Raw genomic sequence first — 26,359 nt, forward strand, 5'->3', positions numbered from 1 at the left:
ATAGGGTCCCGCAACATTATGATCTGGGGGTTAAATAAAATTAACAAGCAAAAATCGCCAGGATTGATTATAAATAAAAACAACTTTGTCTATGCTTACCAATCGGATAAACACCTCCCCGTGACGTCACAAGACCCCGGCGCTCTGGCTGAAGTAAATGAAGACCTATCATTGGCTGAGAGTTGTGCGTGGTGCGTACACACGTGAACGTTTCCATTGTTTGGTGGACTAAGCGGTGACGGCCAATAAAATGGGTCTGGTGTTTCTTTGCACGGGTACGGGTATGAAGTTGGCGAATGGCGACACCCAAGTGACGTCACAAACATTTAAGTAGGCCTACCGATTATGAGACCCTTTAATTTTAAGAAGAAATGGGTTTGCTGATGGGCGGCCTCTTTGCCAAAGTAACTGCTTGTGAAAATGGATGCATTTTACTTTTACTTTATATTAGTCTTCGTAATGCACGAATAATCTTCTTTGTGTGTTAAACCATAGAGCTCTATGGTGAAACGAAGGCTCAGAAGGTTGGATGTGACACTTCTAACCAATCACAGCTTCCGTGGCTTGCATACTTAATGAGGTGGCGTTGCTAACAACTCATTTACAGCAGTTGTTCTCACGTCGTTCAAACAGATTTTCAGCTTTGCAGCTTTCTCTTCCAATCATATTCCTTTACTCTTGAAAGCTTAGGCGGAGAGCATAATCCTCCATCATGGGTTTCGACGCGGTTTCTTTCATGAAGGATTTGATGGCCGGTGGGACTGCTGCAGCTATCTCCAAGACTGCAGTAGCACCAATTGAGCGTGTTAAACTCCTGCTCCAAGTAAGTTTAACATAACCATACAATACAGAAGATGAATGATTTTGTGTATGGATGTAGAATTAAATTTGAACATTCTTTTTTTTAATTTTATTTGATATGCATTTACTTTTTCATTTCCCCCCCCCATTTTAACCCATAAAGGTTATTTTAACCCATAAAAGGTAACTATAAATAATTATTAGTAAACTTGCAGGTAAAACTTGTGTTGGTTCTGAAGAGAGAGATGTATTCTACACAACCACAGATTTTCTCAGAAACATTTCACCCAAAAGAGTACTATTATTAGGCTGTATCGACAAGTTTACAATTGATATTGACCTCATCACTCACACAAAGCATCCCTTGAAATACCACTGATATGCATAAAATGTCTTTCCTTTGACGGTTAACAAGATTAAATAGTTTGATATAAATATAAAGTTGGTGATGTGATCATTGTTTCTTTGTCAACAGGTTCAGGCTGCATCTACCCAGATTGCAGCTGACAAGCAGTACAAGGGCATCGTTGACTGCTTCTCTCGTGTGACCAAAGAACAAGGATTCAACTCATTGTGGCGTGGCAATCTAGCCAATGTCATCCGCTACTTTCCAACTCAAGCTCTCAACTTTGCATTCAAGGACAAGTACAAGCAGATCTTTCTGAGTGGTGTTGACAAGAATAAACAGTTCCCTCGCTACTTTGCTGGCAACCTTGCCTCTGGTGGCGCTGCTGGTGCAACCTCCTTATGCTTTGTGTATCCCTTGGACTTCGCCAGGACTCGCTTGGCCGCTGATGTCGGAAAAGCTGGTGGTGGTCGTGAGTTCAAGGGACTGGGAGATTGCCTGACCAAGATAGCCAAGTCCGATGGGATCAAGGGACTGTACCGTGGCTTTGGTGTGTCTGTGCAGGGTATCATTATCTACCGAGCTGCCTACTTCGGCACTTACGACACTCTGAAGTCACTGGTTCCAACCGAGTACAATAACTTCTTTGTGAGCTGGATGATCGCCCAGGCTGTTACCACTGGGTCTGGGGTTGTCAGCTACCCCTTTGACACCGTCCGTCGTCGTATGATGATGCAATCTGGACGCAAAGACATCCTGTACAAGGGAACCTTGGATTGCTGGAGTAAGATATTCAAGCAGGAGGGGCCGTCAGCCTTCTTCAAGGGGGCTTTGTCCAATGTTCTCCGCGGTACAGGAGGCGCCTTGGTACTCGTCTTGTACGATGAAATCAAGAAACTTCTGTAGACGTCTTCATTTGAACAAAACTCAATTTTTAAAAAACCTGCACATGTACTTCTATCTCTTAATTTATGCTTCAGTCCCTTGGAATTATGACGACACTTTGACCATAGAATTCAATCATTATTTCTTAAATGCTGCAGCAAAAAACCATTGATACATTATTTTAAAAACAACAATCTTGAATCAGTCAATAACAATTAAAATGACACAATCATATTGTAGCTCAAATCAAAGCTTGTTTTACTTCCGGCTTTCTAAACAACATCAGTTACAAATTCAATACATGTGCAGCCAGCTGTTTGTAAAAAATAACTTGTGTAAACTATGCAGCCCCTTAAGCGACTCCCAAAAAGGGCCAACCAAGATTATTTTGGTGATGATGTCAGGGCCCATTTTTACAGATCTGCTAACTATGGCAGAAAAACATACTACGCTAAGCAGCTATATGAAATTGGGCCCTAGTAAATTGGTTCAATACTATCAGAGACCTAACAGTTGAGTTTATTGTGGACTAGAGATTAATATGTGATAGAACCTGCCTTTAGAGCTGCTCAAGTCTATTGACTCCTTGCATAACACTCAACGCGCTTGCACATGCATGTCATGTCCACCATTTGTGAGTTGAATATGTTCACAAAGAAATTGCATTCAAAATGTGAAATGGAAGACGCACATTCTGAAGAGGTGTGTTCTGCAATTTGCAAGGGGTCAATGGAATCAAATTGTAGGTAAAGGGCAAAAAATACCTCACAAATGTTTTTCACTCAAATTTTTGAGTAGTGAAATGAATGTTTAAAAAAGTATGACTGGCACCCCTGAGTTATTTTTGAAATACGTAGACCACCAACACAGGGATAGATAGCTCAGTGGGAAGAGCACTGACAGCTTAGTCTGAAGGTCGTAGCTTCAAGCCCCACTCAAGTAAATTGTTCTTTGTTCAACCCATAACAATCTTAATACTGAGGAATCAAAGGCGCTGTTGTTTGTATATAGTTGTAGAGGACTGGTCTATTATTTAAGACGCAGGGCTCTCTGACAGACCCTCAGTTGTCTGACAAGACAGACTCCACAATATCATTCAATCCACTCTCCATCAGAGCTTTAGTCAGCACATCCCTAGTAGCCTGGTCTCCCTCTCTATTCATCCAAGCAGTTATCATAGCCTTGGATTGCTCCTTCACTTCTAGATTCTCTGTCTGGATGATGGTGATCTCGTCTTCGGTGAGGCTCAACTCAGATGCCAGTGTCTTCCAGTTGTCACCGAGGCGAGCGATGACTGCATCAACTTGCTCCTCAAGGAGGATGTTGGACTTCTCTAGTGTTGTAATTGTATCTGGAGTAGAAAACGAAATCCCCAAATAACTAATAATGTGGAGTTGTGACTGAGGGGTGGCATTTCTGATCAGCAGAGTGTTGATTTGAGTCCTGGTCTCGGCACTTATGTCCTAGAGCAATATACTTTACCATTATTGCTTTGTCCTTCATATGGGACATTAAGCAGTAGCTCCCATGTACTGCACGTAAAAGATGGTAAGAAGGTAATGCTTGTAAAAGATGTGCACGTTGCAAGCATCCTCCTTTACAGGTTTCCTCAGGCTTGCGAGCTACAGTTGTAAGTTCACAGAAGAAGGTAATTTATTTCCAGAAGAAGGTAATGACATTTACTTTAACCATGTCACCAAAACATCACCGCCGAAAAGGGTCTCTTAAACAGGGCTTTGGTTTCAGTACATTCAATATGACGACCAGATCACCCTAATTCCTACATTTGAGAGGTAATATCTTGACATAGTTACTCACCATCATCCTCTCCCTTCAGCAAGTCGTCATTTTCAACATCAACTGGCTCCTCCGTCTTCAACTCCTCAGTTGAGGTTTGCTGTTAAAATCAAAACACAACCAGGAAGTTTAAGCCTTAAATACAAGCAAATGTTTAATATAATTTTGCTGTGGAAGACATGTGTCTCTTCAGGAAACCACAACTTCAAAGCAAGATGACCTACTTATACGCTAATCTGAATAATGTATTTTTACATAGGAACGGGATCCGCATGTCACATTGACACACAGACTCTTTGTGAAACCCGAACATTGAATTGACCTACATCTTCCCGCCACTGTTGCAATTGATTACATGCATCTTTGGGAATATGCGACACTCCATGAACATGCAAATTACATCACTTTCTGTAATGATATGTGACTCTTTGTGAAAACTGTGATGATATTAAAAGAAACCTACCGGCATATCCTTGGCCAGCTTAGTGACCATGAGTTCCAGGTAAGCAGGGACTGATTTGACTAGAGGTTGAGTGCTTGTGATGGTCTGGAAGAAGTATGGGCTACGTCTAGCTAAGAGCCGCAGGGCACACCAGGCAAAGTTACTGTTATTCACCACCCTGGAGAAACACCATAACAAAATAGTTAGAGTTAACTGGTTCAGATTAGGGGAATAAAAGGGTAGTGCAGTTCTTCAACGTACGTTTAAAGCCGGCAGGGTCAGCGGCCGTGTGATAAAGGCCCGAGCCTTTATCGCACGGCAACGACGCTGCAAGGTTTTAATTGGACATTGAAGAACGAGTCACTACTCTTTTATTCCCATTCATAAATGCCCTTTTGTTAAAAAACGTAAACAATACAGTTATAGACACTTTAACAATTTCAGTTCCAGGTTTGAAATATTTTTTTCCAAAACTTTGTGAAGAATCTGTTTAAAGCGCGCGGGTTGTGTGTACGCGCGCGCGCTTAGATTATGCGCTGATAGCTATGATTTGCGCATTCCGCGTGATAATCTTGCGCGCCCGAGACGCGGAAGCCAGCTCAGTGTGCATAAACAGAGCTCCAGTGTGCATTAACAAAAGGTTTATGCACACCCCCGTGACGCGTTCTCCACCAATAGGAGAAGAGAAACTGTCTGGGGTATTTATGAATGAAGGTTATAAGTATATTACTTGGTAAATGTTATAGCGCTGTATATAATGGGTCAATTAGCGCTTATAGTCGTCACTCGGTGTCGCTAGAGGCGCTTCAACATGTGGCGCAATATGTAATCAATCAAACCAGGAACATCTTTTCTTTTCGTTAAGTGCATTGGGTACTTTTACATGCGTTACACAACACATGGGACCTACGGCTTTATGTCCAATCCTAAGAACGCAGCAATAATGGTTAAATATCTTGCTTAAGAACACAAGTGTCAAGGCCGAGACTCAAACCCACACTCTGTTGATGAGAAACACCAGAGACTGATGATAATCCGCTCATCCACGACACGGCACAATTAATGTACTCTGCTGTTTGGAGCAAAATGGTGTAGAACCAGTAACAAACTATATAATATTTTGCCACTATGTCAGAGCTGTATGCTTTCGTCTTGAAAGGGCAAGGACACCAAGTCATTTTCTCCGTGTAAAAGGGCACCCATTGTAATTTTCTTCTGAAGCACTTCAAGGTCACCAAGGCAATGACCAGGGTGCATGGAGGCAATCAGGCCTGCCAATCTATTATTCCATAGGTGTGACTTACTTGTATTCTTGTTCTATCATGGCACCAGGGTCAGCTTGATCAATGGCTTCTTCAAAGTAGTCCTCAAGAGAAGGAATGAACATTCTGAGAATTGACAACAACAGTAAACAATGATTTCATTTATTTCAAACTCATCCTATTAATGAAACCATGGGTTGGAATCATGGCTCAGCCAGGTCATACCCAAATGACCTATTACCCAAGTAACTGTCTTAAGCCCTTTTCACACTGAATATCTTAACCCCGTAGAGTTGTCCTGGGGAGGCCCCTGAGACTTGTTTACCCCATGGTTACCCCAGCATATTTTCACACTGTGTCTCTACTTCACAGGGCTCGGCTGCACAGTTCAAGAATACGCTGGGGTTTTACCACTTACTCTGGTGCAGGGTATGGGGGGGGGGTAGACCGGGGGTAAAGCGATCATAGTGTGAAAAGGCCTGCAGTAATTAACCAGGGGCAACCCTGGGAAAAGGAGTATCGGAAAACGGCTTTACTAAACATACATCGCCACAACTTGAGGGCAGATGTCTTGGTCTTACCTGTTTTCAGCACGGCATGCATCCAGGTTGTCAGGGCAGATATTCCAGAGTCTTGTCAGCTCAGGGCTTCCCATATCAATCTTCTTGTTAGGGGTGTTGATTCTAAGCTCCTCCCCTAAGCTTCGCTTCCTGGCTCTGATCAAACACAATGACTAACAAATTACACATCAAGTTCTTGTAGAGCAATCTTACTTTGACACCGAGGAACATCATCAGTTTGGTTGGCAAAGTGGTACCTTTCATCAACTTCTACCTCTAAGCTTAATTTCCGCTTGGGGTATTATCAGGGTTTGTCCTTAGCTTTAGTGATGAGCCAGCAGGACCAGTTAGCTTGTCATTTCACTAGTCTGTCAGCTTATTATTCACAAGTCAATATTTTAAATGAAATACAAATGCTTTTCAACTCTGAACTAGCCAGCTGAACCACTTGGAGAAAATGTTGGCTGGTCCTGACGCTGACTTTGTGGATGAGTGTGTCGAGGCCGAGCTTTTAAGACCACTGAACTCAAGCTCTGGTGTTTCTGATCAACAGAGTGTGGGTTCAAGTCCAGCTCTTGACACTTGTTTCCTCAAGCAAGACATTTAAACATTATTGCTCCTTCCTTCGCATTGGATGTAAAGCTGTAGGCTTCTTGTGATGTTATAAAAGCACTCAAAAGTAAGAAGGATAATCAATAACAAACAAAACCTTTACAAATGGAAAACAATAATATCAACTGACCTTGGTTTGGGCTGTGCTGCGGCATTAACAGGCCTGGAATGAAATCAAAAACAAAATGGTAAACATTGCTAAACTTAAAAATTTCATTTTAACTCTAGAATACACAAAAGACAAATTGAAACTGTCTTTAAAAATATAATTGCTAAGATTAATCGAAGTCTTTCTCGAAGGCTACAGAGAAAGACTCTGCTAGGGTCTAAACATCACACCATTAACTATATGTTGCATTTAAACCATAGATAATTTTTGTTGGTAAGAAGTTTGCAACAGCTTAATCCATTTCCCCAAAAAAAGAAAATTTGTCAAGGTATAATCACATTGGAGTCTTGAATTTTCTTGAAATGAAATGATTCTGGATCTTACTGTTCTCTGATGTAGCTTGGACAGGCTTCATTCTTCCACATGTTCCAATGTTCCTCTCTCTCTAGGATATGCTGTCAAGAGAAATCAAGAACTCATTACTTCATTAACTAATACAAGTTTTAAATATTCATGCCTCGTAAAAGGGGGAAATCTTCAAGTTTTTTTCAAGCGTGTCATGACCAAATGGTCAAGCTCTTTGAACTAACGGGAACCCAAAATGATCCCATTCTTTGACACACTATTTTTCTCTGATAAAGAAACAGGCGTAGCCAAAATCGCTTGATTCGGATGAGGCTCTACAAGCAGGACATAGTTTGTTGTTTTATTAAACTGCCACTTTATAATAGTAATAACAACAATAACAATATTGGGGAGGCGACTCATCCTTACTCACTGCTGAGAAGCTGAACTGTGAAGGATGTGGCTACATTATCTTTGAGCTGCTGGCATGCAAGGGTGCCTCTGGCAGCCAGCCACATCAACCCATACACAGCCACCAAGCACAGCCTGAGATTGAAAGTGTTTGAGTTTTGCAGAGGTTGCAGGGAGGTAAACGAGAGGGCCCAGATAAAACTCCTCATGGCATAAGAGAGAACCAAAGCACAACTCTACTCACATGGCCCAAGCTGGATATTGAACCTCTACACTGGTGAGAGGCGAGTGCTATGCATAGAAGCCAACCATGCTACCCCTGTTAAGGATGACTAATGCTACCCACGTTAAGGATGACTAATCAAACCACAATGAATAGTTTACCTGTATTGTTTTAGCAAACTCCTCACCGCCTGGTGATGTTTCCTTCAAGATCTCATACACTGTCTCTGTGGTGTTCTTGATGTACGATGTCATATCATCAGTAAGAACGTGTTCTACCCTTTAAACAAAAACATCGTTGATAGAAAATTACAAGTAGGGGTATAGAATGGTAAACACTCAAAAGTAAATGACTAAAAAGTTCTTTGGCAAAAGGGCCTGCAGCTGTTGATAGTAAAACATATTTTGAGAAAAAATTCCTTTCAAAGTAATATGGTTTGGACAATTTTTTGACCCTCCAGAAAATTAGTCTAAAAAATGAATCATGCATGAACCAACAAGATTAACAATACACTTCTGTACTTTATCTAATAAAGATAAATGACAGGAAAAAGCTTTGACTGAAATGTGACAATAGTACCCACTTAGGGGACAGATAGTTGCCATGTGCATATGCATAGTGGCGAGGTGCATAAAGCTCTCACCTCTAACCAATATGACTCCGGTTCCAATCCCGGCTAAGATCAATGTTAGTAAAGCTGTGCGTTGGTTCTCAATTGTTCATTTGTTGTATTATTTGCATTGCCATTGTTTGTCTAAAGCCCTGTGGTCTAAATGAAATGGCGCTATATAAAAACCCATTGTGTTGTATTGTATATATTGCATTGTGCTATGAGGGTTTGTCTCCGGGCCCTTCCGGTTTTAATCCATCCGGAAAATCAAACAGGTTCGATCTCAGGCTGTGTTCCGTGGTCATATATGGGTTGATGTGGCTGGCTGCCACAGGCACCCCCCGTGCATGTGACTCCAACATGTTGTAGCCACGTCCTTCGCAATTCAACTTATCAGCTGCGAGTAAGAATGATTAGCCTTCCAAACTATTAACACTATTTGCTTCTCTCTCCATAAACTTACCCCTTGAATTTCACATGTTGGTTGAGGTACTGGAACAGGATCAGAAACTGGAGGAGAACATACCGTCTGAAAGTAGAGTCACTTAACTGAAGATCGTACAACTGTTGAATCAATAAAAGCCAATCTTTGTTCAAATAATTTCATTATTGCACCGCAGTTTGAGAAAATGGCCTCCCAAAGGCAAACCATTGAGGGCGTTCTGCATTGACCTTTCCCCATAATACACTTTGAGAAAATGGACTCTCATGGGTAAACCATAGAGGAAACTGCCTGTATTGACTCCTTCTTACCTTTTCACTTGTGAGGTACTTTGCAAAGAAGACATGTTTATCAGTCGGTGGTTCATCTTGGGTCTTAGAAGCTGATACATCATCTAGCTTTAGACTGCTGAAGGCTCCCAGGACAGCTTTGGTGTACTGTGGGATATAAGAATACTTCATTGTTATGGCGTGGTGTGGCCAAGCACCTAAGAGTAATGTACTCAAGCGCTAGGATTTCTTATCAGCAGAGTGTTGTGTGGCCGAGCGGTTAAGAGCAATGTACTCAAGCTCTGGTGTTTCTTATCAGCAGAGTGTTGTGTGGCCGAGCGGTTAAGAGCAACGTACTCAAGCTCTAGGGTTTGTTATCAGCAGAGTGTGGGTTTAAGTCTCAGTCGTGGCACTTGTATCTTTAAGCAAGATACTTTACTTTACCATGAGCAGTGAAGGTAAAAAGTGCTCAACACCTGACTGTTGACAGGTAAAACACAAACAATATTCAAGTCTTGTTTTAAGAGTCAATGTTCTTACTCTGTGAAAGACCCTCCACTTGTCTTTTTGATAACACTGTCTTGGATCTCTGAAGTAATCTTGTAATGCCCAGAATTTCCTGTAGAGCTGATAGTCAATGGGGGAGGAGCTCGACGCCATCTCACCTTCTTCAAATTCCATCGCTTCATCTTTGTCTTCAGACTGGAGAGAAAAAACAACTTTGACTCACTTCATAAAGAGTATAATGAGAGAAATAGAGAAGCTAAACCATAATCATTTAGTTTTGTGTCATTTCTGTCATCAGTTTAGGGTAATAAGCACACCACTGATTCACTTCATTACTAATGCCATCACTGTCCTATGGCTTGTTTACAGCAGTGATTATTGTTGCCATTAATAAAATTACTAGTGTTTCTTCTTCTCTTGTATGCAACACTGGGTTGTGAGGAGCTGGTTTAGGTACCACCAGCTCTCCATGGGTTAAACCCAGCTTTGTATTCCTGGCAATATTTCAGGCAGTATTATTCTAACTTACTTTCAGGGGTCCGTTGATGGGTTCCGTGTTGAAGGATGTGACATTGTCAAGGTGGAATTGGCTAACAAGGTTCAAACCTGAAAAAAATACAAGTTGAGCCCAGGGCTCAAAAGAGTCAAGCTGCTTAGCAGAAAATACTGCTCAAAAAGTTTATTTGCTGAGCAAAAAAACAAGTTGGGCACCAGTCGCAACAATGTTAACAAGATTTGCAAGATTTGTCTGTGCTTAGCAATTTTGTGCGCTTCCTGGCTTTCAATTCTATTAATAACCAATTCTTATATAGCGCATTTCACAATAACTGTATCAATGCTCTTTACATTAGTGCCCTGGTCGTTGGGCCAATAACATCCCTTTTAGTGTTTCTCAGCTCCCTCGGGAGTATACAACCTGGGCAACAGTTTATATCGCTCCAAAGGCTTTTTCATTCACAATATCAACCTCTACCCTCGCAGGTACCCATTTATTCCCCTGGGTGAAGAGAAGCAATTATAGTAAAGTATCTTGCTCAAGGACACAAGTGTCACGACCGGGATTTGAACCCACACTCCGGTGAATTCGCACCAGAACTTGAATTCGATGCTCTTATAACCACTCGGCCATGACACTCTAAATGAATTACTACCTTGACAACTGATTTATATCTAAAAGTTACACTTACCTGACTTTTCATCCAGAGGGAAAAACCTGGCCAGGAACAACTGGATACGACCACAGAACACAGTGTCTTGTGATTTAGACAACCGGCGCAAAAGATCTTGAACAAATCAAAACAGTAAAGAAACCAGTAAGAATCTAACACATTGTAATTAGGCCTCTGGCCTCGAGCACTCACTTAAGTATGGTAGCCAGCGAAAGAGGCATCAAGTCAACTCCAAGAGCAACTAGTCCCCTCAGATTCTTCTCTGACCTTGTGTAATGTCTTATGCAGTTTTGGGTGAACGAGTAAAAACATGATTCACTTGAAACTGAACTGCGTCAAACAACTGGAGGCAAAATAGTTGCATTTTGACAAGCTCTTAGCAAGCGTCCTACAAGTGCCACACAAAGTGTACACAAAGTAGCAAGGCTGTGCCAGTAACTCTTTCCTCCAGAGTAGGAAAGTATTTTGCGATGCTTATGTAACGCGTGTACAGCTCAAATCATGAGTACACTCATGACTGGAAAAGTCTTTCTCTTTGGTGTTTTTCAAACAAATTAGAGTCAAACGTTGACTTAGAGTCTAATGCAGTTAATTTCCATTGAAGTATACTTTACCCAAAATGATAAATTGTTCCAATTAAGACATTGTCATAAAACAAACTAGAACTAATCCTCTCACCATTGCACATTCTCAATAGATAGTTCTTGCCAGATGTGTACAAAACATTCTGAAATAAAACATGCAAAAACAGATTAAGGGCCTGTATAAAATAGACAATAGAGTAGGACATCCTTGCTTATCAGCCAATCATGTGCGCCCTTGCTTAGAGGTCAAGAGGAGGTCGTTTATCAGCCAATCATGTGCGCCCTTGCTTAGAGGTCAAGAGGAGGTCGTTTATCAGCCAATCATGTGCGCCCTTGCTTAGAGGTCAAGAGAAGGTTGTTTATTAGCCAATCGTGTGCACCCTTGCTTAGAGGACAAGCGAAGGTTGTTTATTAGCCAATCATGTGCGCCCTTGCTTAGAGGTCAAGAGAAGGTTGTTTATTAGCCAATCGTGTACACTAATGCTGGGCGAATAGTGAAATTTTGATATTCAGATACCGTTGGCCAACTATCCGAAATTAACCGGATATTCGAATAGTTTTTTTTGCCGCTAGAGGGCGCTGTTCACTTGTGAATGAGATCGTATGGGCGGATTGATATTAGTTTAGACTGTCACTCGGTTCATTCATAAAAATAACTGGATCTAATTCAAAGATTACGATTTGCTTTTTCTTTTGATCGTGATTGACTCTACATGAAGAAAAACTTTCGTACTCTTTGAACAAATTACGTCAGAAATTTCATTGTTTTAACTCTTCACGGAGGTGAGCATAGTTAAATACTTAATTTATGCTGTTTTATGCTGTCTTAATAGAAGTTTCATAAGGATTCAGACAAAACATTTATATCAGTTGTCGCCCGATATGTCGCCCGCGGATATTCGGATATTAAAAGAATATCCGGTTACTTGGTTGTAATTACAGAACTATCCGGTTTATAAGAAGGTATTCGCGCCCTATGCGGATATCCGGTTAAGTAAAAAAAGGCATTCGCGGTTACGGATAGGAAAACCTATTCGCCATTAACCGGATATTCGAATAATTCGCCCAGGCCTAGTGTGCACCCTTGCTAAGAGGTCAAGAGAAGGTTGGTCATTAGCCAATCATGTGCGCCCTTGCTTAGAGGTCAAGAGAAGGTTGGTCATTAGCCAATCATGTGCGCCCTTGCTTAGAGGTCAAGAGAAGGTTGGTCATTAGCCAATCGTGTGCACTGACTTGGAGTATGCACATATAGGAGGGGACAATATTAACGAAACCAAACTTTTCTAAAACAGGAATTATAAGGCCCATGTCACATGAGGCAATTCACAGGCAACCAGTTCCAGGCAAATGCATTGTTCTAGGGGATTGTTAGGCATTGTTCTAAAAATGACTCATGTGCTCCCAAAGTGGTCCGGAAGTATCCACTGCAGTTAGTTGCCTTTAAGTTTTCTCATGTGATAAGGCCCTACATGAAATCAATGATATAATACTGAGTACTTACCGATTTCCAAGTGTTGACTCTGTCCTCCACAAACCTGAAGACTTTGTCACATGTATTGATGGTAACTGACTCAAACACGTCAGATAACAGAAGAAAAGGAGTCGCTGGGGAACATATCCCAAGATGCACTGCTTCAATGGACAGGTTAATGAGGGATATAAAATGAGCGCAGTCACTCTCTTTGATCTGTAGGTCAAAAGTCAAATGCAAATGATACCAAAGTTAGCATTTTTTAACATAAAAGACAACGCAAGAACAATGCAGAACACTGAGCATAGAAGTCATTGTGTCTGCTGTGGGTGGCCTCTATGTCAGCTGTGGACATAGCATATCAATAGTGTGTGACACGCCCGTATTGTAGGTTTATGGCAAAACAACCACGGCTCAATTTCATAGAACCGCTTTATAAAGCGCAAAAAGTTACTACAGCACAACAAAATTATGCTTCCCAAAATAAGAAAACCACCCAAATTACAACTCTACATGTACAATTTATGACAGGTATGTTGCTCACTTTTTTTAACAGCTTTACATGGGGCAGCTCTATTAAATTGGAAAGCTGAAATTTGCCATACATTTCAACAAAACCAAACAAAAACTGTTAAAGTTGTATGTTGCCCAATAGAAACAAATGTAAATGTATTGTTTAACTCACCACTAAGTTCATCATAACATCACGGAATGCCTGATCCAATGCAACCTTTTTCTCTGCTTCACTAAATATCAAACAAAATCATTCCAAAATCATTCAATTTCACACAACACAATCAATTCAGTATAAGTTTTGTAAATGAAGAAATATTCTTGCTAAACTGATACAAACAATGCTTACCCAGGCAATAAGGGGCATAGTCTAACCACCTGATGCCAGACGATGTTTGTACAAACTTTTCCAAATTGAATAACGGTGGACATTTGTATGTTTCAGAACAGTTTCAGTGTATTCTCGATACACACTAACAATCCCATAAACTCCATGCACTCACAGGCTTGGTTATTTTGTGTTAATAATACACTGGCTTACCTTCCATCAACATTGGTTGCTTGTGTCTTTAACTGATCAGTCTTATTGGTTTGACAAACCTCCTGAATACTAACCTGCAATAAGAGAAAAAAACGTCTGTGACCTCAAATCTTGTCAGATTAAAAAAGGTAAGGGAGGAGAATGAAAAGACAGGCCCAAAATTGAATAACAGTTAATTTTTATTTTTAAATACATGCATAAATTAATTACATGCTACATAACATAGGCCTTGTGATATTTACAAATAACAAAGTCATGTTTTTTATAATGAAAACAACAACGGCAAATTTTTTGAACATTGACCTTGCGTAACTTGAGTTTGCATGACCCGACCCCAACAAATGAGGTAAATTGAATGTCTCCAAGAAGAACCTATCCTGCTAAGCACAATCAGACAATCAATCTTCTCATCGACATGGTCGGGATATCATTATATAATACTATTTATATCCCGGCCACAGACCTACCAAATCTCACGCATTAGGCGTGAGACTCACGCTAGGGGTCTGTCTCAAGCTCTCACGCGCCGCAACCATTTTCTCATGCATTGGGGCCAGACCAGATAAAAAATAGAAAATAACGACAATGCATTGCCATATTGCGCACGTGTGTACAAAAAAAACAAAGTTTGCACAATCTTCAGATTGCACGCAGTTTTTCATGTTCAGAATCACCAACTTGAGCTGCCTTACAAAAATAGCGTAAATTTGCAGATTGCGCAAGCTTTTGCTCTCCCAGCAGATTCAGCAGACAATTCGGCAGAGCACAAAACGCACAAGTTTGTCTCGATTAAGCAAATTCATTCATCGCGCTCCTCCATGCATGAGCATAGACTCTTCAACAACAGGCAGAAGTAGTGAGTGGAGGATTTAAGGCATAGTTTTAAGCCGAAAGTTGATCTTTTGCTTTGGGGGGAAATAATCTGACACGCGATTCCTTTCTCCTACTCCTAGAACTATTTCGGTTAAGTCCGGCTGTCGTCTCCAGTTACTTTCGTCCGGCTATCGTCTCCGTTACGGGAGACGATAGCCGGACGAAACCGAAATAGTTCTAGGTAGGAGTACCTTTCTCCGAGACTGGGAGAGAGACTAGAGCTAAAATAAAAAGGCCTTCCCTTTTCCAAAACGTTTTGTTTTTAGGGGGGGGGGGGTTAGGTTCGAAACATCTCAGTGAGACGTCTTGGCATTTCTGCGGCCATGTCGATGAGATTAGTTTGTTAGAGGAGATTGATTGTTATCTGGTCATGATTGTTAACTACCGTTTATGTAGTGAACACACTAAAAAAATACAACTTACAAAACACCTCCTTCCTAAAATCCTAGCCTCACTTGACTTGTGTCATGTGTGTGACCAAGGCTAGCTGAATCCCCCCTAGCTTTGGCCACACAAGTGGGGCTAGCGAACACCATGTGGCGCAAAGGATAATTTCAATAAGTTTTCTGAAATAAATATTGAGCTGAAACAAGTAAAAACACTCACAGAAAACGTCTGTCTTGCGTTGAGAAAGTCAAATGTAGACGCAGCCATCTTGGAAATTACAATAGAATGGTGCCGCGGAAAGTTTGTTCCGTCCCAACTGTAGTTGGGTGACCGGTCCCAACGAGTGCAGTTGGGACAGCCCAACTAAAATGGGCTAGAGAAATCTGTCACCAACTAACTAGCCTTGGCGGAAGACTTTCTTGTGTTGGTTTGTCACAATTTTCCCAACGTGGAGGGCGCTATCATCCAAGTTCGTTCCGGCTCTGACGGTTCATAGATGATAGCGCCCTCTTGTAGGGATAATTGTGACAAATCAACACGCGAAGATCTTCTACAAAGACTAGTTGGTCACAGATCTCTGGATCCCAGCTATGGTTAGGCAGTCCCAACTGAAACACTCAAGTCCCAATTGTAGTTGGGACGATTCTAAAGTTGGGACGGAACCATTACAGCATAGACTGCTATACATAGTATAGCTTTGTTTTGGCCAATTGTTGAGTAATTGCATGTCGTCTGCTAGCGCTATTTAGGCTTTTAATTTGTGTATTGGTGTATCTTTTATCCCTTTTATTTCGTTCACACTAATATTAAATCAAAGAGTGAACACAACAAAACTTATCAAGCTTGTTCAAGTTTGGATCGTCTTCTATTATTAAAATGTGTACCGGTATTTTATCACCAAAATAATAACTATAGACCCATGATAGGTCTGCCCCCAAAATAGCCAAGCACAACAAAATGATGCAAACCAGAGTATGGTTAGCAACTACACTGCCATGTCACATACACAGTTTGTGTTCTGAAAGACTCTTCTAAGCATTGGATAAAATGTAGATTGAAGTTGAACCTAACTTATATCTAAGATATCAACAGAACCTAGAAACAAAATAAAACCATATTATAGAAAGTGTGCATTAAAATACATTTTATTTACCATCTCATAGAAAACATAGAATGCATTGTAATATATAAAAAGTTAAAAGCGTGTTCTTTCCAATCAATACATGAAAGAAAGTACTGTGAGTCTTAAGATTAAAGGAGACTTAAAATGATCGTTTAATTCATTTTAATTTATAAATCAGGGCTTTAAGACTGATTTCCTATTGCAACGAAAAAAAAGTTTACTAATTGATATAATATAAAAGTAAACAAATGTTATTTCAGTAGCATGTCCTAAAAAACACAACAACCGTAATTATAAAACTACATGAATGCGCACCACCTGAACCAAACAACTACATGTACTATATATCAATGCTACATTCAGAAAACAAGTTTTAAAACATCTATCAGCTTAAACCTGTGAGAATTATATGATAACATTATAAACAAATTTGGTTCAAATTGTCAATTTCTAAAAAATCTTAAGCTAGTTATGGTTCAATTAAAATCCAAATACATGTATAATCTTTCAAATAAAATGTGTCATAATGACTTTCTTTGTTTGAATATAATGTCATATATTAACATCTAATTACTATTTGGTGGTTTTGCAAGGTATTCAAAGAATTGTTTTACAATTTGTGTTTTATTAGCTTACAGGCAACTATGACGCAGTGTGTAGCATTCCTTGCAGGAATGTTACCATGCATAACCATTATTACTAAGTTCTACTCTAAAAAATAATATCTTCTCACTTTTGGTTTAGCTTGAAATTATTCATATAACAAATTTTATGCATAGAAGCGCTTTCAATTATCATAACATTTTCTTCATAATAATCACCTTTATTTTTCTAACATATAGCTACTTTGCGTTCGGATTAAAAATATCAAATAATATTTATGCCAAATCAATTTCGTTTGTGGAAAAGCTGATGGCATTTGCCAACATCTTTGCATAACTTTTTCAGAAATGTTCACTTTGATTTGCTTAGAATTTTAGAATATAGTTGTAGACTGTTTTATATTTACTTCCACCTTGCATAATTTAAGGTCACTTGACCATGATTTGATGGAGAGGGTGATTTTATTCACCCTGCATTGAGTTACTTTGCTATGTTTCTTAGACATCTTCAATTGCTATGTCTGCTTCGTCGGTTGTGTAAGCTTGGTTGATGAAGTCTTGGTTCTGCTCTTCATTGCTGTCTGAGCCATCAGTCTGTATTGAGTTACTTTGCTATGTTTCTTAGACATCTTCAATTGCTATGTCTGCTTCGTCAGTTGTGTAAGCTTGGTTGATGAAGTCTCGGTTCTTCTCTTCATTGCTGTCTGAGCCATCAGTCTGTATTGAGTTACTTTGCTATGTTTCTTAGACAACATCAGTTGCTATGTCTGCTTCGTCGGTTGTGTAAGCTTGGTTGATGAAGTCTTGGTTCTGCTCTTCACAGCTGTCCGACCCATCAGTCTGCCTCTTGGCAAAATTGACAAAGACCTGTTCAGGAGAAAAACAATAGTGTACATTGGATTAGTTTGATGCACTGTAGTGTTTAAGTATTTTTTTCTTGTTTAGATGATCTTCCTGTAAAGAGAAGTCAACAAACTCCCAAAACGGAATATAATCGACAAGCTGTGAGTGACAATTTAAAGATTAGGATCCACTTTTTGAAAAAGGAATATCATGGAGATAACAGGTGTGAGTTAGTCATTCCTAAGTAGGAATGAGTTTTACCTGATCCAGCGTTGTCTGTGAGATGGAATACTCCTGGATTCCCAGATTGTCTTTCTCTGCCTCTAAAGAACCGAAGACATCTCCAAGTTTTCTGGCGGTCAATGGCAGCTGATAACACACCATATTGTGATGCTTCTCCTGCAAAATGGGACAAATCATGTCATAATATTATATAATTATTTATTATTTATGTATTTTGATTTGGGGTTGAACAAAGACATATTGACTAGAGTGGGATTTGAACCAACAACCTCCGGTTTAATGTACTGGCACTCTACAACTGAGCAATCTAGCCCTTTGTTGGCGGTCTCCCTTTTTTGTCAATATCTTTGTTCGGGAATCGGGGGTGCCAGTCAGAAGACCTACAACTGATAGCTGCCGTGTAGCCAGGGATCACACCCAAGTTTATTATACAAACTGGGAAGCAGCAGCCATGAGATGTGACTGTTTATTTCAGATGTCAAATATAAACCATAATATGCTGTGGGTAGACTTTCATTTCAAGAACCAAGTTCTGGATTTTCAGCAGTTCTAGTTACCTTTAGACGAGCTTCCGGGAACGTGGTCATGACAAAGTTCATGATTTCAGTCATGTTGGGCTTGGTCTCATTGAGTCTAAGAACAAGGGTGTGTCCATCACCAAAACGATTCTTGACATGCTGTGGACTGCCAAGACATCTGAATCTACCATTCACCATGATTGCCAGACGCGTACACAACAGCTCACATTCCTCCATGCTGGAAACAAAAAACAATAAATATTGTCAATAAGATTTGGGGTTTCAATTTAAGCTCATGTTTGACCCTTTCCGAGCCTTCAAGGTAAAACTCAGCATGCTACCAGCACAAAAACTGACTACCCCACAACCCTAACTCTAAAACAGCAACCTCGATACCCCAGCCCTTAACCCTTCAATCTTAACCCTACAACCGTAATCCCAAAACAACAACCCTAACCCTATAACCTAAACCCCACAACCCTAAAATCCCAACCCAGACCCCACAACCCTATAACCACGACCCGATCAACAACTCCCAATCTTACTAAACTAACCATTACCCATCATCTTCACCCTATGATCGTATACCTATGTGATGTGAGGATGACAGAATGACCAGACTTGATAACAGCTAGTATATTTCCCCATACTGCTTGCTTGCTGACTGGGTCCATTCCTGCTGTAGGTTCATCCTGAGGGAAAAACAAAAAGTTAGAAATCAGGGGTTCAGGTTAGCTGAAGTTACCTTGGCAATTTCATAAGCCTTTTTAACGGCTTATTTGTGCTTACTCTACGAATTTGCATTTCATAGCAATGTTAACCATGAGCAGATGAAAAGGCATGCTAACCTTCCGGTGTTTACTGTATGAAAATGAATGACTTCTTAAATGCAAATCCATGGTGAACACGCAACCTGTGAAATACTTTACGCTGAAGCAAACTTTTTTGCTACACAGTTAGCACCAAACCATTATGCAGTGCTATGAAATTGCCCCAGGCACTTTCTGTAAAGATGCATGCCCTGTATTAAGTAATAATTGTTCTTATATGTGGTTTGTCATGACGAGACTCGATGAACAACGTACCATGAGAACGATTTGTGGATTTCCAAGCAGAGCGATGGCTGTAGACAGTGATCGCTTCATCCCTCCGCTGTAGGTTCCAATGCATTTCTCTATGTATTTCTTCATACCCATCTGAGCTGTTACAAACTTCACCGCCTGAAATCAAATTAAAAATTCAATAATCTCTACAACAAAAAGCTCAAAACTTCCACTTTAATGAAACAGAGTTCTTGTATAGCGCTTTATCAAACCACTGGGGCATATCAAAGGGCTCAGTATTTAACAGTGACAAAATTTGATGATAGAAATATTACCAATGTCTGGGCGTTTTGAGATGATACAGTAATGAATAGTCTCTTAAGGGTTTATAAGTAAGCACCTAAAATGAACATTTAAAAAACTATTATTTTAGTCAATTATAAGACCTTACCTGTTGACGTTGCTTGCCACTGATTCCCTTGATTTTAGCATAGCAGTACAGCAATTCATTTCCAGTAAGCTTGTTGTACAAGGCATCTAACTGCGGGCAGTAACCAATGCTGTTATAGAAAACAGAAACTTGTTTCAAATTACATAATTTGTTTATACCCTAAGCACTGTCCCCCCTTAACAGTGGTCCGTTGGCCAAAGGCCACTTAAAACACCTGAGGACCAGTCAGAATTCTCTCCAAGTGATCTGGCTAGCCAGTACAGTGTTGTAAAGCATCTCTTTTTAATATGAAACAGGGACGAGTGAAAACACTAGTGGAGTAGTGAAATGACAAGCTACTTGGTCCACCTTGCTAGCCAATAGAATAGTTAAGGGTAAACCCAGTTTAACTCACAACTTTCATGAGTACTTGCATAAAACAACAGCGAGCGCTTTCAGACGCCCATCGGGTGTTATTAAGTGCTATAAGAATTTTTGTTTTTCTCTTGATGATGGTGCAATGATTACCTGTTGGAGTTGATATTGAGAGATCCATCTGATGGGGTAAGATCATTGATGAGCATCCTGAAGGTTGTAGTCTTCCCAGCGCCGTTAACACCCAATAAACCAAAACACTACAGCAACAAATACAAATAAAAAGGTTATCTGGGGTGTGTTTAACGAGGACTTGGTTATCCGGTTGTGTTCAACAGGGACTTCTTGGTAATGCAATGTATGTTGCAGCAGACAGCATTATGTTTATGTCATTCTGAGCATGCGTACACTTACCAGAACATGAGATTCACCTGATAACTCTCGGGAGGTTAAGGGGATTAAAGCATTATGAGATTCACCTGATAAGTCTAGGGAGGTTAAGGGGTTTTAGGCATCAAACTCAAGTTCTGGTTGCTGAGTCATCGCAGTGTGGGTTCGAATCCTGGTCATGACACTTGTGTCTTTGAGCAATAACTTTAATTGCTTCTCTTCACCCAGGGGTAAATGGATACCTATGAGGGCAATGATGGTTCTTATGATTGATTTAGCTTGAGTGCGCTACATACTTGGCAGCACAGGCTGTTTGGTCCCAAGGGAGCTGAGATGGTTTAAGAGAGAAATGATATGGCACAGTAACTATAGTAATGTTTGAAGAGCAATGATCATTCTTTGGAATTGCACTAAATACAAACCAATATAATTTTATATCTAAACACTTTAGTTTGTAAGGTTGGATAATGGACAAACATATAAATAGTTACCTCTCCACTGGGTATGCCGATATTCATGTTGTCTACAGCTACTAGGTTGGAATTCCTGCCTGATCGGTAAACCTACAGATATCATCAAGATAGTCAATAACATAAATAAACTAAAGGTTAAGTGTTCGTAAAAACGAACACAGAGGGGTTTCGGCTGGTGGAACAAAAATAGAATGTAAACCCACTGATGGGCTATCTAATGTTAGATTTGTAAGATGTGCGATTAGACAGTTGGGAAGCCATTGGATACAATTTGAGGGTGTCACAAACAGGTAGGCGCTATACATGATACAAGGTGACAATGCCTCTATCTATCATGAAGAGTTTTTTTGTTTAAAATTTGTTTTTATAAAATGTCATAGTGTGTTTATACTTTTGAATAAAACGCCAAATGCGTTATGCCTTGTGTTACAAAGAATATGACTTGATGACACGTGGATCAGGAAATATACGAGATATACGGGGTATAAACGAGACTGGGAAAGAACCACTATAGCGCGTAGTGCGGCATCCCGCTAGTTTACACATTGGGATGCTGGAATGGATAACTCGCCATGTAACCGAAAGTCAGACGACCAGAAAAACTTAAATATCGTCAACACAAGGAGAAAACATGAAACAAGCACTATTTATTGGGAAATGGTGAAGCTATAGACTGATTTCCGTGTTTAGGTTTTCATTAATCAGTTGATTTGTTCGGAATCAATGCGTCATCATGCATTGAAGTATAGGACGTCCTTAGCAACACTCCTTGCAACGGTCGTAGCCGCTCTGCAACACCCCTGGCAACGGTCGTAGCCGCTCTGCAACACCCCTGGCAACGGTCGTAGCCACTCTGATGTATTCCCGGATATCTATTAAGATTCGTCTGGGTTGTAACAACTATTGAAGTATACTAAGCATACCTTGGTTAGGTTATTGATGCACACTAGATCCTTGCTAGCATTTCCAGACTGAACTCGCTTCTTCTCACTAATCACATCTTCATCCTCAGCACCATGGTGTTTCTCTACAGACCTTCAGTACAAAGAAAATAATGACAAGTCAAATAATGGGTCTCTAGTCAATACACCTTAACAGAACATTAATTTCCATACACCGAGACATAAATTGTAGCGTGTTGCATCCTTACAGACTATGAAGGGTGTAACACTGTTTCAGCCCCAAGAGTAGGTGACAATGTACCACTGGTGACAGTTGATTTGGGTCGATAGTCAAAATCAGTAAAATGTAACGAAATATGATCTCTTATAAAAAAAATTATTTAATTGATTTGGGGGCTAAATTTTCTGGAAAAGTCTGGAAACATATTACAATACAACAATTTGTTTTTGTTTCAGAAATGTTTAAGGTAAAATTCAAACATCATGAAGAGACTTGAAGCTCATACTATACCTTGAGATGCGGCTGGCACACCAGTGTCTGCCTCTACACTCAATAAACATCAGTATAAGGAAGGCAACAACACCCTGGATAACCAAGGCAACCAATTTCCATCCAAGCATCTCCATATCAAATGGATCAAGGAAGGTATTGATACCAAATCTACCATAGATATCTGCCTGTACTTGATTATAGAGCAGGTCAACGAGTCCAGAGGCAAGACAGAAGGGGGCAAAGATCAGGAAGACCTTGTTGAGAATGTAAAAGGCTGGGTGATCACCGTCTAATCCCTGCAAACCAAAAGTTATTTAAAATGTTAGGTCAAATTTTGGCTGATCTAACCCCAAGGTTTTGGTGAGGTTTGCGGTAGCACCATGTGTAAATCTCTTTGATTAGTGGTTGCTCTGAAAAGAACTGGTAAAAAGAATCAGTATGCTCCAATCAACTTCAGGAGGATGCTAGTTTCTTTTCAAGAACCAACACTACTCAAGAGAGCATTACACACAGTGCTACCGCAAACATCACCTAAAACAATTAATAATAATAAAGATTTGTAATGTGCACATATCCACCTTGCTGGGTGTTAAAGGTGCAAGGTAATGAAGAAATAAACAACGTACCAATGGGGACACTTGAAAGAATTTGGGCAGGATGGTAATGAGTGCCAGCACCAGAGTCAGACAGAAGAATACGATGAATGCTGAGCCTGTGGTGCGGAATAATGGCACCAGGATGTACATCTGGATTGCAGCTGAAAACCTGTAGTCACAGAAAAACAAAATGGAGAAAGATGAGGGTCTAATTTCATGGCTCTGCTTACAGTAAGCAAAGAATCGGCAGTTCAGAACAGGGTATTCAGCGCTTATGTCAAGCGTGTTTCACAGTTTAACAGAGGATTGTTGTTTGTGCGTACTCTATGTTACTAGGAATTCTTTGTTTACACAGCCCTGCAAGCGAAGAATGCTCATAGAAAGCACCTTATTCGGCGGTAAGCAGAGCCATGAAATTGGATCTGAATCAAATGGTAATTCTGTTTCCCAATACAATTTCTAAGTTGTTATATTAATTTCATTTAGGACAAAGAACAATGTTTTACAATTATTTAGCTTATTTTATTTGTTCAACCTCACACTTGAATACAGTTTGGATTGATTATTTATTCATTTATCAACACCCTTCGGGGTCCAATATCATGGAGAAGCTCAAGCAGAAAAAATTGCTAAACAATTTTCTGCTAAGCAAAAATGAGCAGGATACCAGTCACAAGTGGAACATGTGACAAGGTAGTTGGCTGGTAATCTTATTATTGTAAGGGCTCGATCAGCTCTGTGAAATTAGGTCCTTTTATCAAAACCAAGTATCTTTAAAAAGTGACTAGCACTGTAAAATGTAGGCCTAAAGGTACATAGGCCCCGGTTATAACAAAATAATGAAAAGAGAACATCAGAATATGTTTACTTACCCAAAGAAGAAGAGAAGTAGAGCAAATGCAGGCATGTTGGTAACCGAACCGAACGCTTCCATTCCAAAGATGTACACAATGAACAAACTTATGCCCACTGGTATCAGGTACATCAGCTGCAAAGTAACCAATCAAATGGATCCGAAGTAAGAATAACGTTGATTGGAGATCGACTTGACCAATCAAATGGCTTGTTAGTAGAAATATTGCAGTAGAATAATGAAAGAGATTTGACCAATAGCAGATTGCACATGTTCAGCGTACAAGCGCCCATACGGTTTGTCATTAATGGAGTCAAAATGTACCCAAAGGAATGACTCCTGAAATGACTGGATAGTAGATGTGCATTCAAGGTCTGCAATGGGTCAATAGGACTGCTTGTAATGTTCAACTTAGACTCATCAACTATACCAGTTCAAATCAACCAACTGAATTGCATGGTAGTGATAAATAAAACAAGAGGAATTCTAGCAAGATCTTACCATGTCCCAAGTCAGGTTTGCAATCCAGTAACAAGCCGGTGTGACTCCACTGATGTAATGAAGCCTCTTGGATCTATTATTGTTCTCCATGACCAGGAAAGTAGCAAAGGTAGCTGGGATGAGAGTGAAGGCAACCAGGACGAGGAGCGAGATACCAAAGTATCTCGTTGTTTCCTCCCATCTGATCCAAAATAGATTGAAAAGGAGGTAATCACAGAGGAATACATTCAACAGCAGTCATTATGGGGAAGCTCCACTTAAGAATTTCTGAGTTTGGCCACAAAAACTTTGCTAGTGTTTAGTGAAAACGACAGAATGGGAATAAATTTGCATTTCATTTCAATTATTGTGGTTGTGAATCTCAGGTAAGAGCATTCAATTACTGTACTAGCCAAGAACCAAATGGAGAAAAGATAAATCAGACATTTCAGTTTTAGAGTTTTACTCTTTCAAAGACCGATGTGGAATTCCTGGTTAGTTTAGATGATAATTCAGAAAATGAATAACAGTATTTTATGGAAGAATATTTTTAAGAACAAAAAGAAGAGTCTTACAATCCAGTGATGCTAAGTTGCTCCTCAGAGAATCGGAATGGGTGGTTGTAGGCCGAGATACCTGAAGAGACAAAAATAAAAGAAAAGGAAAGTCAGTCATCTAATAAAATGATCATACATCTTGAGCATTTCTTTGGTAACAAGATTAGTTTGGTATGAGAAATAGTCTAACATCACAAGGCTACGACCGGCCCTTGACAGCGAGGGCTACACTGAACTATCTTGGGCTGTTGACCCAAATCCACTGTCACCAGGGGAACGTTGTGTTAAATGTTATTATGAAAGGAACTTGAATCATAAAAACCAAACCAAATATACCCTGAGAAATTGAATAAGAAACAGTTGGCCTTTCTCCCTGCTCCTCAGCATTTCTGTTATTTCTTTATTATTCTTGTTACTTAAATGTAAGTATTATTAACAAATCTTGTTCAAGGGTACAAGTGTCAAGACCAGGAATCGAACCCACACTCTACTGATCAGAAACACCAGAGTCCAGTGCTCTTATTTGCTGTGCCCCGACAGACCATGCAGTAGTTCTGTGTGGATGAGGATCACTGGCATTGGGGAGGTGGGTTCCAGGGTGAATGTTTATATTACAACTATTTACTGATAACAGCTGATGACAGGGGAGTAGGAGTCAGAGATTTTGGGGCAATGAGAAATTGACGTAGTGCAACGTGATGTCAAGTGGGATCTATCTATTTCCAATATCTGTTTGAATACTCACCATACTTAGCTGGGTTCTGATTGGCTGGTAGGAATGATCTGAGTATCACGTTATTCATGGTGTTCAGGAATGTTGGCATTGCATGGAAACCTTTGTTGTTGTACCACGCCTTCAATATACAACACAAACATCACACATAGATCAATGGTGAGTTGACAAACACTAAATGACATGCTGAGAAATGGTGTGGAGAACACTGATAGTCAGCGAGTCCCATATTCAACTTCATTGAATACTGCAAGATGCTGGCAACAGTAGCTTTATCTTTCAAACCTTAAGTTTTGACTCTTTAATGAGTATTGGCAGTCCTTGTATGAAGAAAATGCTACCCCCCTCCCCATTTGCCCCTTAGATGTCAACTTCTTAGCGCATTAATAAAGACACAATTTCTTTTAAAAGAAAATGATTTTGTATACCTTTGCAATTTCTTCCACTTTTTCATCGTTGTTCTTGACACTATGGAAAGTCAGTCCACCAAATCTGAAAGAGAAACAGCAAGCCGGCAAATGTTTTTATTTGAATAAAAATCTGATT

At 40.0% G+C, this 26,359-nt stretch overlaps 3 protein-coding genes across 3 annotated transcripts in view; 1 reads left to right on the forward strand and 2 right to left on the reverse strand.

Moving 5' to 3' along the window:
- The first annotated feature begins 712 nt into the window (after nt 1–712).
- LOC117304416 (ADP/ATP translocase 1-like) lies at nt 713–2,053 on the forward strand. Its single transcript, XM_033788854.1, has 2 exons — nt 713–823; nt 1,277–2,053. Exons 1-2 carry the CDS (start codon nt 713–715, stop codon nt 2,051–2,053), a joined length of 888 nt encoding a protein of 295 aa, XP_033644745.1.
- A 211-nt stretch (nt 2,054–2,264) lies between these two features.
- On the reverse strand, nt 2,265–15,530 carry LOC117304715 (THO complex subunit 1-like). Its single transcript, XM_033789313.1, has 18 exons — nt 15,379–15,530; nt 13,900–13,973; nt 13,531–13,591; nt 12,876–13,061; nt 11,469–11,517; nt 10,809–10,904; nt 10,151–10,227; nt 9,655–9,816; nt 9,157–9,282; nt 8,867–8,967; nt 7,955–8,072; nt 7,199–7,269; nt 6,836–6,868; nt 6,115–6,249; nt 5,576–5,659; nt 4,293–4,449; nt 3,851–3,929; nt 2,265–3,383 (listed from the first exon to the last, which is right to left on the reverse strand). Exons 1-18 carry the CDS (start codon nt 15,424–15,426, stop codon nt 3,094–3,096), a joined length of 1,947 nt encoding a protein of 648 aa, XP_033645204.1. The 5' UTR covers nt 15,427–15,530; the 3' UTR covers nt 2,265–3,093.
- A 758-nt stretch (nt 15,531–16,288) lies between these two features.
- LOC117304724 overlaps nt 16,289–26,359 on the reverse strand; it is a 75,703-nt gene continuing 65,632 nt past the window's right edge. The window contains exons 94-109 of the mRNA XM_033789327.1: nt 26,242–26,305; nt 25,826–25,934; nt 25,099–25,159; nt 24,545–24,725; nt 24,063–24,178; nt 23,221–23,359; nt 22,613–22,890; nt 22,123–22,234; nt 21,218–21,289; nt 20,490–20,596; nt 19,983–20,091; nt 19,574–19,708; nt 19,077–19,180; nt 18,528–18,726; nt 17,989–18,126; nt 16,289–17,751 (exon numbers count right to left, since the gene is read on the reverse strand). Of these exons, the coding sequence (XP_033645218.1) occupies nt 17,629–17,751; nt 17,989–18,126; nt 18,528–18,726; nt 19,077–19,180; nt 19,574–19,708; nt 19,983–20,091; nt 20,490–20,596; nt 21,218–21,289; nt 22,123–22,234; nt 22,613–22,890; nt 23,221–23,359; nt 24,063–24,178; nt 24,545–24,725; nt 25,099–25,159; nt 25,826–25,934; nt 26,242–26,305 (2,047 nt within the window). The 3' untranslated portion in view covers nt 16,289–17,628. The remainder of the gene's footprint in view (nt 17,752–17,988; nt 18,127–18,527; nt 18,727–19,076; nt 19,181–19,573; nt 19,709–19,982; nt 20,092–20,489; nt 20,597–21,217; nt 21,290–22,122; nt 22,235–22,612; nt 22,891–23,220; nt 23,360–24,062; nt 24,179–24,544; nt 24,726–25,098; nt 25,160–25,825; nt 25,935–26,241; nt 26,306–26,359) is intronic.

Source organism: Asterias rubens, chromosome 21, assembly GCF_902459465.1.
Source record: "Asterias rubens chromosome 21, eAstRub1.3, whole genome shotgun sequence".
Classification (NCBI taxonomy): domain Eukaryota; kingdom Metazoa; phylum Echinodermata; class Asteroidea; order Forcipulatida; family Asteriidae; genus Asterias; species Asterias rubens.

What these genes read in the sequence shown, in the direction of transcription:
- LOC117304416 (XM_033788854.1), top strand. Translation starts at nt 713, where the DNA reads ATGGGTTTCGACGCGGTTTCTTTCATGAAGGATTTGATGGCCGGTGGG. An exon ending in GTGTTAAACTCCTGCTCCAA is followed by an intron (nt 824 to 1,276) that starts GTAAGTTTAACA and finishes CTTTGTCAACAG; the next exon opens with GTTCAGGCTGCATCTACCCA.
- LOC117304715 (XM_033789313.1), bottom strand. Translation starts at nt 15,426, where the DNA reads ATGGCTGCGTCTACATTTGACTTTCTCAACGCAAGACAGACGTTTTCT. An exon ending in GCAACCAATGTTGATGGAAG is followed by an intron (nt 13,592 to 13,899) that starts GTAAGCCAGTGT and finishes TTTGATATTTAG; the next exon opens with TGAAGCAGAGAAAAAGGTTG. An exon ending in TCTATTGAGAATGTGCAATG is followed by an intron (nt 10,905 to 11,468) that starts GTGAGAGGATTA and finishes GATTTGTTCAAG; the next exon opens with ATCTTTTGCGCCGGTTGTCT.